The 14,671-nt window shown below is 35.4% G+C and overlaps 1 protein-coding gene across 1 annotated transcript in view; it reads left to right on the forward strand.

Moving 5' to 3' along the window:
- STXBP5 (syntaxin binding protein 5) overlaps window positions 1-14,671 on the forward strand; it is a 107,143-nt gene that overhangs the window by 46,642 nt on the left and 45,830 nt on the right. The window contains exons 9-11 of the mRNA XM_017736359.1: window positions 6,684-6,807; window positions 7,862-7,940; window positions 13,861-14,015. Of these exons, the coding sequence (XP_017591848.1) occupies window positions 6,684-6,807; window positions 7,862-7,940; window positions 13,861-14,015 (358 nt within the window). The remainder of the gene's footprint in view (window positions 1-6,683; window positions 6,808-7,861; window positions 7,941-13,860; window positions 14,016-14,671) is intronic.

Consider the following 14,671-nt stretch of genomic DNA (forward strand, 5'->3'; position numbering starts at 1 on the left):
CTGCTGACTGCATAAATTTGGATATTTCTGTGCACAGAATCTTTCTAGCTAGTTTCTTGTTGACTTCCTGGTTTCCTGGCATTGTCAGAGAGCTTTTTATGCACTGAGTGTAAGGGCTGTATTCCATCATGAACATGTGTGCCAACCTACCTTTAAGGGACAGGAAGCATCTAATGTCACAGTATGCTTCACCTCTTCCCTCACGGAGAGTAATGCATGCAGCATTCTGCCCGGTAGCAGGAGCAGGATTTTAAGCCTCAGGATTTATACCATTGCTTCTCTGCTTGTTCTTGATGAGAGCTCTTCTGAGTGTGGAGTTGACAACCAGTAAAAAGAGAGCTACTTAGTCCAATCTTGTCACACTTGCCATCTTAGAGGGTGGCTAGGCTTCCTCAGGCATCATGAGCAGGGTGGCCAGGACACTGATACCATAAAGAATGTTTACTAGAAACTTTGCCATTGGATTGGTTTCCTCCTCTCTCATCACTTTGCAGCTGATGTTCTTCTTAAAGCATGTAACTTGAAGGTCTGTGCAATCTATCACCATCATTTGATGCAACTTTCTTAACTCAAAACTTCGGATGTGTGCAGGGATCCAAATGTCATCCTTTGCTCCTTAGCAGAGGAAGATCATAATGAGGGTTAAAATCCCTGTGTGTCCAGAGGTTTGTAGAAAGGTACCTGTATTTCCTGAGGGAAGAAGTTGAATCCAATTATATGGTTTTGTAGCTTCCTGCTTGGTTTCATTTCAAACGGCCTGACCTTTAGGAGGCTTTCTTGAAGCAAATTCCCATGTTGTGGTAGGGCAGTCTCATTTGTTGCCTGAAAGCCAGGTTAATGGAACACTGTCCACACTTTCTTCTGTCTGAACATGTGTGCCTTCCCAGCATCCTGGTCTAATAGCTGCAGCACTAGGACGCTCATTCCAAGGACAGGAGCAGGTATGCAACATTAGCCGTGGCTGGGGGGGCAGCTCTAGGTCATGATTAGGGTTACTGCTGATTGCTGGCATGTTCTTCCCTCCATAACATCCTAGTTACAGAAAAATTCAGAGAATTTAGTTCTAATTTGTACTTGATCTTTCTATATTATGAATTAAATCCTGAACTTAAAGTAGTGTATATTTTTTATTATAACAGTAATATTTTGAATATTTAGAATTAGTTAGAATAATGCACAAATGTAACATTCTTTTTCAGAGAATTTGGAGGAAATTATTTGTACATAGTGAAACTGCAGCTATGAATTAACTTTTGTTTAGAATATTTCTTTAAAATCCTTTACTCAAAACATCCTTTTTGTCTTAGGCAGGCTCAATGAAAAAGTAAGACTAAATTCCTTTTTCACCATTCTTAAGCCTTTTATATGCAGACACAGGGGATTTAAGGAAAGTAAGCTGTGCATTTGTTATGTGAAATACAGTTTATATTGCAGTCGTTTCCCAACTCATATGTTCATGAAAGAAATAAAACAAATTTCTCAACTATTAGTTTTTTCCTAAAAAACCCCCCAAATCCCTCAACCGTAACTTCTGAAAACTAAAGCTTATTTTATAATCAAGTCTCTTCTTCAAGTAATATTTTGTTTGTTCTGATGTCAAGTAAGCTTTTCTATAATGCATTATAGATCACTATTTTTAGACTCAGTGTTCTGGTACATGGTTGACTGTAAGAGATTATTTTAGAGCATTAAAAACATGTCAAAGTAGCTTGTGGAATTAGGAGGACAGGGGAAAGAGAAACAACCCTGGTATGTGACTCGCCAGAAACCAAAGTGTGTCAGCATATTTCATTTCGTTGAAACAATTTTCATGATGTATTGTCATTTAAGTCTCAGTAGCTACATTTTTTTTTGTTTGTTTTCTTTCTTTTGCAGCATTCTTTCCCCTTCCTTAGGTTGTTGACAAGTACCTTAGCATAGGTACTTGCAAGTTTTAAAATACTTTCTTTTTATATTTTGGTGAACCTGTAGAAAAGGAGTCGGTGTCATCATCCATTCACGTTTAAGTGAAATGCTGCCCATGTCCATGGAAACTAAGGGACTGTCATAATAAGACTGTGAAATCTGGATAGGATGTGGTAAATAACCAATCTGGTTTGCAGAATAACTAATCATGGACTTTGCCAGTCATGCACAGTGTATTTCAAGCTCAATTAATGTCACAAGAGAGTAAAGGATCTTTGAGAAATCCAAAGAATTGTGAAAGGACTTATCAATGTCTCTGGTGCATTCCATATTTGCAGTGGTCTAAATTTGGTGTTAGAAAACAGGATTAGAAAAATTCTCTTGAAAACAGGGTGGAGTGCTTAAATTAATAACTTTTGTATTTTCATTATGTGAAATTCGTCATGTACTGTTCTGGTTTTCGCTGGAATAGGTTTAATTTTCTTTCTAGTAGCTGGCACAGTGCTGTGTGTTTAGATTCACTATGAATAACTTTGATAACACACTGATGTTTTAGTTGAGCTGAGTAGTTCTTTTTATTCAGTTATTAAACTGTTCTTATCTCAACCCATGAGCTATACATTTTTTTCTGATTCTCCCCCACATCCTGCTGGTGAGTGAGCAGCTGTGTGGTGCCTGGCTGCTGGCTGGGGTTAAACCATGACAGATGAGAAGAGTGGTCTCAAACTGTTCCGAATATCATATGCGTGTAATCAGCTGTAGGGCTAAAATGAGACCATAGGAATTTAAAAGAATGGGATTTTTTGTATCCGTATTTAATAAATTGAAAGAGCTAAATTCTCTTGGTGGAAAAATACCATCAAAACTTGAGTCTTTATTGGTGAACTTGTCTCTTAAATTGTAAGGCTGCATTTAAATTATTAATTTTTGTACCTCTTAAAGGAACCAAGAGCTAATAGTAATTTCTAGGGATATTGACAACTTACAGCAGCAGTAAAATAAAATTTCATACAATATTTTTAAATATGCATTAATATCTTGAAAATCTAGTGATCTACTTAAGGTATTTCTGTAGGAGACTTGCATATAAATGCTTTTAATTTTGTTCCTCAGACTTTTTTTATTTGTGATTACATTTTACAGTCCTATGTAAGTCTCCCTCAGTTAACTGCTGCAGTTGCTGCAAGAATGTTTCCTTCTTAAAATAAGATATATTCACCTTTTTTGCAGGCAGCACAGCAGTAATTTTTCCACATGGGATAATCTTCCTGGAACAGATGGTGAATTGATTTTGCGTTTGTGTACAGCCTGTCTCCACATAAAACTCAGGGATAGTTTCTACAGTTTCTGATAAAGTTTTGGCATATGTGCCAGAACAGAACTATTGTGCTGTTATTCAAAAAAGTAAGATTCAATTCCCCACCCCCTCAGAAAATACATAACTATCTCAAAGTTTTGAAACAAACTTCCTTAGAATCCAGAACAGGTACCTTAAATTTGAATTAAAGTGAAGGTGGTAGTAGGAATACATCCAATAAGAAACCTTTAGTTGTAATTAATTGAATATAAAAATTTATCTAGACAAAGTTGGTTGCTTTCTTATTTGTTCTCTCTGTGTAAGTTCCTGTGAAGTTTCCCTGTACTTGGTTTGTGTTTGTAGATGGAAGGACTCAGAATGGTAGTGAGGTCAGGACTTGGTTTACCTGTGCAGACGACTCTACTTAAGGATACAAATGCCCTGTGCCTTAAATATAGCAACAATCCTCTGTGACACTTGGGTATGATTTTGTTATAAGGGGTTACTTTCTGGTCCCATATGACCAGCAAATATTTGAGAGACAGTTAAATCTGCACCAGCTGATATAAGCATTCTGCTGTATTATGGTACCAAAAAGAAAACAGGAAGTTTTAATCATGGTGAGAATTAAGATTAAAACTGAGAGTTTTATTCTGCATCAGTAAGTTTTGTGTAAAATATTGGAATAAAAATGTATTACTCCTAGGGGCTCTTTAGTGTCTTACAAGATTTGCACAGATTTGCAGTCTTAGTGGATTCTGCTTGATTTTTCTCTTTTATGCTGTCCTTCAAATTCCAGCACTAATATTAACCCTGGAAAAAATGTCAACATTTTCTGCTGTTGTGTATTGAGATGATTTTTCAGATATCAGGGGTTTTTTTGGTGACTGAGACTGTTTCTAGTAAACTAGTGCTATCAGCTAACTAGTACTACTTAAGGTTATTGTACTTTTTCCATTATAATTGTCTTGTCATTAGGTCATCTTGTTGTGTACCTCGAGATAGTGCTGGAGCTGCTTACAGAGTTGGTTTTATTTTTTAAGCTCACAAGAATTTCTGAATAGTGTGATAGCAAAGGATAAAAGTTTACCATACCCAGCTCACAGGTTTGCTGGATTATTTAAAAAAACATAAATCATGTATTTTAGTTACATTTTAAGAAATACTTAGCTGCACTACTAAATATAACAAGACAGTCTAGAGAGGCTAAAACTAGACAGTAAATACCACAAAGCCAAAAGGCTCATTGTTCTCTTTCAGAGTTTTTTTTTCATCCCTCCATGTTCCCTCCAGAAAGTGAGAGCAGTCATCCTTTTCCTTTGTGCTCAGATCTTTTTAAGGGTTAGTGCTGTTTCAACAGTAATAGGTTGTTGCATTTCCCTCCTCTTGACTTTTTTTTTAAGAAAAGGAAGTGATCATTTCTCGTATTTATTCTTCCTTCCTTCTATAAAACTTGCTTTCTTATTGGTTCTTAAGGTCTATTGCTACATAAATGTGGATCAAACTATTCTATTTACATTATTGGCTGCCTACTCTTGTCAGGGTTAGACTTCTTATGGGAGATTATGTAAAATGTACTGATTATATTGTATTGCTAAGCATGCTGTAGACATTTATTTTCTTAGTGACAAGAGCTTATTAAAATGCATCTTTCTCTTTACTAGTAGAGTCTGCACTCTCAAGCTTGTTGATTCCTTGCTTTATTTGGTATAATGTTGGTATATAAAAACAAATTTTCAGTATTTATGCAAAATTCTTTTACAATATCATTTGTTACTAAATAGAAATTTATTTGACAGAATGAGCAGGACTATTTCACTTGGACACTAGGAGACATCACGTGAGGCATGTAGGTTTCTGGGCTACATGTGTAGATGTGATATTGGTACACAGAATCTAACAAATTCTGTAGTGATTCCACAATACCTGGGGAACAATATTAAATTGAAATTAATAGAAGACTGGATATATGTAAACTACAGATTAATTTTGGCATAAATGCCAAAATTAATCTGTAGTTTACATATATCCAGTCTTCTATTAATTTAAATTGGATAAATTATTATCAGAGACTCTAGGCTGATGTAGTATAGCCGTTTTCGTCTGTTGTTTAAGCTCTGGATTCTCCCAATCAGTTTGCTGGAACTTGTCTTGTCTCTTTGTATAACTTCATGAAATGTGAAAACCTGATCTGTGTATAGTCAGTTTGAGCAAAGCTTGCTTGGATCTGTCTTGAGATGTGCTCTTCACCCAGTGGTTACTGCTTAAGCTTTCAGTGCTGGTTACAATTCTCTACTGCTCACACCACCAGGTTTCCTCACAGAGGAAATCCCTAGGTCCCTGAAGAGCTGGAGTGAGTGTAAGCCCTGCTTACAGACAGAATCACTGCTGAGGGTATCCACTCAAAAGATGATATTGTGGAGCCCATTAGCTTTCACTTATACAGCACCTGCTTTTCTAGTTTACCCAGAGTAATGCCTTTATAACAAAATCTACCTTTTCAGTAATACCGAAGTTCCATGTTTCTTGCAGTTAATAGTTCCTTTTGCACGTTCTGGGTAGTAGAGAAATACTTTGAGGTTTCATTGTTTACTGATATTTTCATGCTATAACTAAAATGCCCTTGAATATCACCTAATGGTTTTGAAATGTCTCCAAGTACTAATAGAGATGCTGGAAACAGAAATGGCACCAATCTTTTCCTGCTAGTTCATATTTTTGCCTTATTTTTATTCTTTGTATCATTTACTTTCCTCTTGCCTTAAGGCAGCAACTAGATTTTATTTATTTAGCTGTTTTCTGCAGATTTCATGTTGCATGGTATAATCGTTCCATTCCTAATTTTGAGAGTATAGAGATGATTTTGTATTTATGGAAAGATTTACTAGTAGATTCCTACGCTTTCCTGAACTTCAAAGCTGCCATTGCAATATTAGAGCATCCAGGCCAATACTTTCCTGTCATCATCATCATTTCAAAAAAGGCTTATTACTTCAATTCTTGTTTTATGGAAGTTTTGAGCCAATGCTTGCCTCTTGTGCACATCCACATAGACATCTCAAAATGATATGCAATACTTGAACTTAATAATCTCATCCCATGTTTTTTTGTATGGACAGTATGTTTTTTCCCAATAGTGAAAAGTTTTGGTTAGAAAAGCTTAAATAAGTGCTTGCAGTTATTATCTTCATGCTACCTTTCATGGAAAAACACATCAATACTATGCTGAAGAGGATGGATTCCCCCCCTTCCCCCTAAACATGTCATTACAGTGAAGTACTTTTGATGGATAAGGTGTATCTGGAAGTACTACTTACATACAGAAAACTTGCCATGGGTAAATTCGGACATAAAAAGATAGGTATTATTGAATTAGTAACTTCTCTAATTGGCTTCTGCTGTTTAATGTCACTGAGGAAGGTATAAGAATAAAATGATAAGAAGATGCATGACTTGAGCTGTTCTGCTTTTTCTTGCATAGGCTATCCACTCCGTGGCTTGGCATCATGAAGGAAAACAATTCATTTGTAGTCACTCAGATGGTACCTTGACCATATGGAATGTAAAATCTCCTACCAAACCATTCCAGACAATCACTCCACATGGTAAGATGAAAATGGATACTCACTGCACTTGACAGCTCTTAAAACATAGAGAACTTGTTTTTAATAGAAATGTGGTTTGCAAAAAAAACCAAGTATTAAAAGTGCACTTTCAGTGCAGTAAAAAACTTTGTCATACCAGTTTCTCATAGATTTCACTTGAAAAAGAAAAATCTTTATGAAGTAAGAAGCCAAATTAGCGCAGCTTTCTCTAAATCTGTAAACTTTAAGCTTGCCTTTCACACAATGGCACTGATCTCAAAGTTAACTAATGCATATTTTGTAGGGCTTGCTTTTCTCTTGACATTACAATCCCATGTATTGTTTAAAATGCATATAAGCAAGCACTTGTTTATGTATAAATGTGTAGGTTACCACATAAATTCTCAGAAAGGTTTGTAGCAGAGGAAGACAAGCATCTGGTAAGATGCTCCCACTTCTGAGAGGTCTTGCATTAATGTTAATCTAGGAAATTAACATTACATGTTGTTCTTCTGTGAAATATGCTGCTGCTCTTCGAATAAGTTCTGCACAAATGCCAGGCTTACATGGTGTTCATGTCTCTATGTCATGTCTTAGCAACTTACTTTAGGTCCTTAAGTGAGGATGTATCAGTGAGGATAATTGAACAGTTGAGGGAGAGCGGGCTTTTCATGCTCAATTGAAGTCTTAGCCCTGAAGGGTAATAGTCAGGATAAACCTCACTTTATTTGTAAGCTGACCAATTTTAATTGCAAAAGGGTAGACACAACATAAATTTTAAATCTCCTAGTGCTGCTTAAAACAGCACTTTAGGGGAGGATTATATGTTTGAAAACAAATATTCTATAGCAGTTGGGTTTAGAGTTGTTTTTTTCCTAAACATTCTAAGCTGGTGTGTTGAGAGCTTTAACAAATTTTTAATTATATTATTCCAAGGCATACTCTATAACTGTCAAAGTTGTTGAATATATGTTTGCGTGAATGTTGTACTTCACAAGGTGCACACAGTGAATTTCATTACTTGCCATAATGTTATGGAACTGCAAGATTAACACAGGAAAATCATTTACTTTAGGAAAGCAGCTGAAGGATGGAAAGAAGCCAGAACCCTGCAAACCTATCCTTAAGGTGGAATATAAAACAACTAGAGCTGGGTAAGACTTGTTTTGGATGCAACATGAACTTATGTAATAGTGCAACATTCTGGGAATAGACTTTGTTTCCCAGTTGTTGGGACACATATTGTGATGGTACAGCTTTGTTTTAGTTTTGATAAATCAGAGGTTGATGAATAAACTACAAAAACTTGTATGAATGAATTACTGTATACAAACCAAAGATGCTGCTAATGCATTATCTACATGCTTCTTTCATGCTACTAAAAGTTGTGTGCATTTTTGCTCAATTTTTTGAGAGTTCTAAAGAAAAAAAAGGCTGATGAAGCATAGAAGACACCAAAACACAGACGTGATAAATTGAACTTCGACAAATAGTAGCCCAAATCGAATATTCTAAATTTTGAATACGTTCCTCCCCCCTAAAATGTTATTAACAGAAGTTTTTCTAGTAGAGCACAGTCATTTATGCAGTGAAATGTGCCTAATTATGCACATTGAGAATGTAACAAAGCAGTAATTGCAACAAGAGGCTCAGATGGAATTACAGTATCTAGAGTATCATGTTTTGTTACCAAGACTGCAATTAGGACTGATGGATTTCATGAACTGTGTGGAATTTCTTTTATTTGAGGTTCTAAAGTGATTTAAAGTGTTTGAGTAAAAAGTGCAATATAAAGATAAAATAGTCATGGAAATCTGTTCAGCTATTTGCAAAAGCTGATATTTTTTTCTTTTTTTTTTAATTTTTTGTTTTGTTTGTTTTCTTTTTTATTTGGGGGGGTTTGTGTACCATTTTCATTTGCTTTCCAGGCATTCAAATCTGTAGAAGATGGTTACTTAAATGATGCAATATAGTATGTGTTGATATACTCATAATATCACTGTTTTTAGGTATTTTTATTTTTTTGCTAAAAGTGAGGTAAGTAGAAACTTAAAACTGTGGCTAGTTCCCAGTTTCATAAAAAGCTATCATCATCTGAAAAGCCATGTTTTACTTGCAGAAGTGTACATCTGTCTGCATAATCCTTTCTCTGAAAGGATTACTGAAATATCAAAAGCTGATCTAAAGAGCGATAATCAAAAAATCTCAGCTTCAGCAAGTTACAATTTCTGCAATCAAAAGCCTTCAATTCTGAAGGAGAAGATTAGTTTGGAGCTTGTTCTGTGGCATTATAGTATTACAATGTGAAAACTAGTTGATTTTTCACACAGTTTAAAGAGGAGCTTCTTTTAGTGTAATTTCTAAGAATTCTTGGGGGTTTGGGAAGGCTACTTTTTCCTAGTGTTGGGCTTTTTTTGTTTTTTCTGTTGCACCTCTCATTTTCTGCTGTTTATCGAAACTGAGTATTTTGATACATTTCAATTTACTGCTCTCTCTAATGTTTTCTATCTTCAGTGCACCATTAAATCTACAATTATTGATAACTCTTCCTGAATCTTGAAATTAAGAGAGGTGAAAAAACTCCACGACAAATAAAGCCCCACCAGTCTGCACTGTGGTGGTGAAGCAGTGCACTGGAAATCTCCATTCATTTACTGCCATGGGTACTTGAGTTTACACTTCAATTTTCAGTTTCATTTGTAATCTTAAAAGAATTTCAAGGCAAGACAGAGCTACCTTTCAATACCTAAAATGTTGTTAGATTTTCTATTTACCATTTGGAATTGGCTAAGTAAGAACAAGATAAGATTTTAACTTTTATCTAAAGTGCTGTCATTTCTTATTCACGGTTTAATTTCTATAGCACAGAGAGTAATTTCTGGACAGGACAAAATTTTTCAGGCTACTGAAGCAATGTAAGAAATAAATAAACTTTTTTCTATAGCGGTTCACTATAGCGGTTCTTCAAAAACAGATTTAAAAAAACCCAGAGGAAAATAAAGCAAAAAAGCTGATATTGGAGAGATACTATTTAATGCATATTTAAGTTATATTTCAAGTCTTTATTATGAAAAAATGTTCACTATTTCCATACTTTATTTTGAACATCTCTCTATCACCTTTTTTTTGTTTCTCCGTTATCTATGTAGCATGCACAAAAATCTAGGTTTGTTTCAGTATCTCCTCCAGTGGAAAACATTTCATTCATATGATCTTAACTGTTTTTTTCACTGCTTCTAATTCTAATAATCTGTTTTTGGAGAAAAGGGGTTCAGAACCACCCAAAAGGAAGGAACATAACTGATGGCAACCTATATTAAGGGCTACAGACACTATTATTTTTACTGTTAAAGCTCTTATTAATTCTTTCTCACTTTTTTTTCTGCATTATGTTTTCCATATTGTAAAACTGGGGTCAGGACAACAGGAGGACATGAGGCCTTTTCTGGGTTTTATGGGCTACCTATTTATTTTTCTAACTTTGTGGGGGTTTCTGTTGTTTATTGGTTTGGTTTTTAAGTTTACCGCAAATAGTGCAAAAAGTGAAGTATCCAGAGCCCAAGTAATTTACCCTACAACAAGGGTATGTCTGTAGCTTTATTTCTGGGAGAATATATATGGAAAGGTTACTATTGATTAATAAGTGGTGAAAAAGGTACATTCTTGGTATATTCCTTGTGCAAACTGGCATGATTTTGCAATCCCAGAGCATAATGTCATTGTACTGCAGCCATTTTTCATCTAAAATACTCTTTTTGTGAAGCACTGCATTTCAAAGGTAGCTTACTTTTTGATCTTTCTGAAATAGTTCCCATGTTGCCTGTTATGCATACTTTTTCTGCCTAAAGTGAATCCAGAAAAGCTCTTGAGCTTCCTAATGCCACTCCCTTCCCCTCCAGATTCAGTCCGTCCTGACGCCACTTTCCACCCCTGCAGGTTCAGTACCTTACAGTGTTTACTCTGGTTGATATTAGGATTATGGTAAAATTGCTCTTGTCTAATAGAAATTAGAGCTCAAAAGTCTCCATGTAAAACAAAATCCAGAAGGGTTTTGTCTTGGTAGCTGATGCAGGTGTCATTGACTGACTGAGCAGTGCCTCTTACCAAGATGGTTGTGTGTAATTGGGACCCAGAGGTTACATTAGTGATGGTGTCTCCCACTAAGTAAAAGTTTTTGATCTGTTCATTTAGTTTGAATAGTACTATTTTCTTGTGTGAGCTTGTTGGTTTAAAAACACACTTCTCAAAATGAATTTGTAGTTTTATCTTCACTACGACTTCAAGACTTCCAGAATTAAGGTAAACTACTTCTTGATGTCTTTTCCATCTTTATACTAGGATTAACTTCTCAACAGATTTACTCATGGTTTGAAAAATAAGCCAGATGGTACCAATGACCTGATTTCTGTATATACCATTCTCTCACACATCTGGATTGCCAGAAGCTAGCTCACATTTGACAGTTTACTTCTAAAATTGAACATCCTCCTGGGTTGTGAGCTACTCAACTCTCAATTGTATTATGTTTTCATATGTTGCAAGACCTAATCCTGTGTTTTCTGAATATTTTTTCAATGACCCTTTGCCCCCTTTTATAGTGAATTTCCCATAGTATTGTCCAAGTGATTTTACATATTTAACTGATGAGGAAATTCATGTAAGGGGCTTACTTGCAAACCTGCTGAAGCAGAACTGTTTCAAAGAATCTCTGTGTGAGCAGCTGCTAAAAATGCTACATAGCAATTCTCTAAGATCTGAACCCTGGTTTTTTTAAATGTCTTCCATTGTTTCAGGTAGGTAAAATGTAACTCCCAAAGTTGAATCAGTCTCATCTATTATGTAAAGTATAAATCTTTTAAATTACTTATTTCTAATAACGTTGATGTCCACTAACCTTTTAATATGTATCACAGTGGAAAGATAACACTTCAATTAGAAAATGCACAGCCTCATTCATGGTAAATCCATGGTTTCATGAAAATATGAAAAATTCATACACAAACTTGTAGTGGTCTTTCTGTCAGACTCAAGTCAGCTTTAATCTTTGATTCATTTGTGGAAAATCTGTGTGACAGATCAGTGTGCTCTATTCTTAGCTCTTCCATTCCTTGCTTCTAAAGGATACAGCCTCCAGCAAGTCTGCCCAAAGCAGTTTGATTACCTTGAAAATAAAACCAGGAGAAACCGACATACAATTGTCACTGTGACATATGAAAATTAAAAACTGAAATGTGTTACTTTGTTATTGTCAGTTGATCTCAGTGAATCTGCAAATCTGGTAATTACTGCAAATTGTCCTGGCAGCATTATTGTTTAAAAAAACCTGATGATTTCTGTGGACAAAAAAATACTGCAATAAATCATTCCTATGCAATGAAACCACACCAGTATTTTTCTCTTCACCGACATCCTGAAAAATGTCAGACTAAATTTAAGTGTGTAACTTTCTGGAAATTACTTCATGAACCTGACCATAAAAGATTGTGTGATGTTTCAATACGAAGAGCTAAGATTAAATGAAGACTCGGAGAAAACTTAATCCTTTTCTAGAAATACACTCTGGGCTGCTGTGGGATGCAGGATATTGAATTTGATGGAGCCATGGCTTGATTTATGGCCATTTCTTTGTGGTCTCTTCCTCAGCCAGCCGTACTCTTTGAGCCTATCAAATCTTCAGTCACAGGTCTTCCTGGAAGATCAAGCAGGTTGTGAAATAATTGTAGAAGCTGGAAGCTTATCTCAGTCTGTTTTGTCTTCAATGCTACAAACATGGAGTACATTTCAGCCAAGTCTTAAACTCAGGAATTGCAGCATGTGCAGAAACCAAACCCTTAATATACAGTTTTCAAGAATTAAGGTATATCTAGTCTCACATTTGTGTTTCAAGTGCCAACTAGTGAAAGCCATTTAGACAGTGTGGAAAAGATGGTATTATAGGAAAGGATAAAAAAAAGGTTTCTTCAGCCTCCCTTTTTACAATATATCAGGGTGGGGTTTTTTTTCCACAGGAAACTTTCTCCAGATACTGATATACTAGCTTCTTCAAAGGAAGATGCAAACGAAGGTTCGGATTTCCACTGAAAGTGAGCATAAAAGTAGATCAGAGGCAACTGATAGATGTGTCAAGTGCCTATTTTTCCTTCAGAAATATAATGTGAAATTTCAGGCAATAGTCAGTAATGAGTAACATTTAATTTTTGAGCTGTATACTTACAGTCAGTCTACTCTTTAAAAAGGATTATATCCTATTTCAAACATAAGCAATATTAAAATGAGTGACTCTTGAAAATCAGGAAATAAGAAAATACCTAGTAAAATGCATGCATTTACTTCATCTTGTTTTTCAATAAATGAAATGGTAAACTGTACATGATGTGCATATTGGAAATATATGGATGTATTTAAAAGTATGTTTCTGCAAAGGCTTTTTAAAAAAAATTCAAGGGAAGCCTCTAATCTCTTCTCACGACTAGAAGAAATATCTTTGCTTTGCTCTACTCAGCTATTTGATTTTGCACTGGGAGCAGTGTATGACAAAGTAGTTTCTTGACTTTTGTGCATGGTGGTAGGGGGGAAAATTAATAAAATGTCTAGAGTAAATGTGTGATGCTACTTAAAAGGTTTTATGTCTCTGAAGCTTATCAAACAATTGGTTGCATCTCCAAGGCAGTCATATTACTGTACAGCAAGTAAATGGGACTATTTCTTCCGGATTCTGCTGGACTGTTTTATGTTATGGATAAATGGAACTGTTGGCAAATCTGAATCTGCAGTTCCATAGAAAAGAAACAACTCTAAAGTTGTACAAATTTTTTTTAAAAAATCCCATCTTGCCAAGCAGTTACAAAGATTGGTTAAATAAACAAAAAGTTTGGAGGCGATGTCTGACTTAAACAAGAGTTAGAATAAGATTTGAAATACATACCCAAGCTGTATATTTCATGGAGAGCTGGTTTACATTTTTTTTTACTCCCTCTCTGCTTAATGATATCTCATTGAACTTTATCAAAAGGTTGCAAAACCTGCCCAGTCTTTTATCCTGACTTGATCCTAAATGCTTCTGCTTTATTCCAGGGAGCCTTTCATCATTCTCTCAGGAGGCTTGTCATATGACACTGTAGGAAGAAGACCCTGTTTAACAGTCATGCATGGGAAAAGTACTGCTGTGCTAGAAATGGATTATTCTATTGTTGACTTTCTAACCCTGTGTGAAACACCATATCCTAATGGTAGGCTCTGTAAAGATTTTTCTCAGTACCTTGTCTTATCATCTCTGGATTTTTATCCCATCAGAATATTCTTTACTATTGTTTTTCTGTTTTATCTCTGGGGATCAGACTGCAGCGGCAACATCTGTTATCCCTATTGTATGAAGTGTGGTTCACTTGCCAAAACCATAATAGAATAGTTTATAATAAGCCTATTTTGCTTCTAGAAAAAAGCCAATTACTCATAGCATGTTTTTTCTTTTTAATCCCAAAAGCATGTGCAGACAAAAAGCATTACAACTTTAAGCTGTAGTTACTGGAGCAGATGTGTTCATCTATGTATATTTGAGCACATAAGGCCTTTCCAGTCAATGCTAAACCATGAGGAGCAGTTCTGTATTATTTTTAACTTTTAGTGGCTTTATTCATTCCAATATTTACATGGATTTCATCAATAACCTATACTCTCCCCTCTGCAGCAGGGGATTTCTTATCATAGTTCAGGTAGTTATCTCACATGAATAGTATTATGTTGCTGATGATTCCAATGGTTTTGGCTGTCAACTTGCATCAGAGTATATAAAACTGCTTAGCTTGGAATTTGAGGTCTGGCTGAAAGAGGGCAATATAAGATTTGGAAACTTTTTCAGGTTTCTTATTTTACTGTCAAGTCAGCT

Source organism: Corvus brachyrhynchos, unplaced genomic scaffold (assembly GCF_000691975.1).
Source record: "Corvus brachyrhynchos isolate BGI_N302 unplaced genomic scaffold, ASM69197v1 scaffold595, whole genome shotgun sequence".
NCBI lineage: Eukaryota > Metazoa > Chordata > Aves > Passeriformes > Corvidae > Corvus > Corvus brachyrhynchos.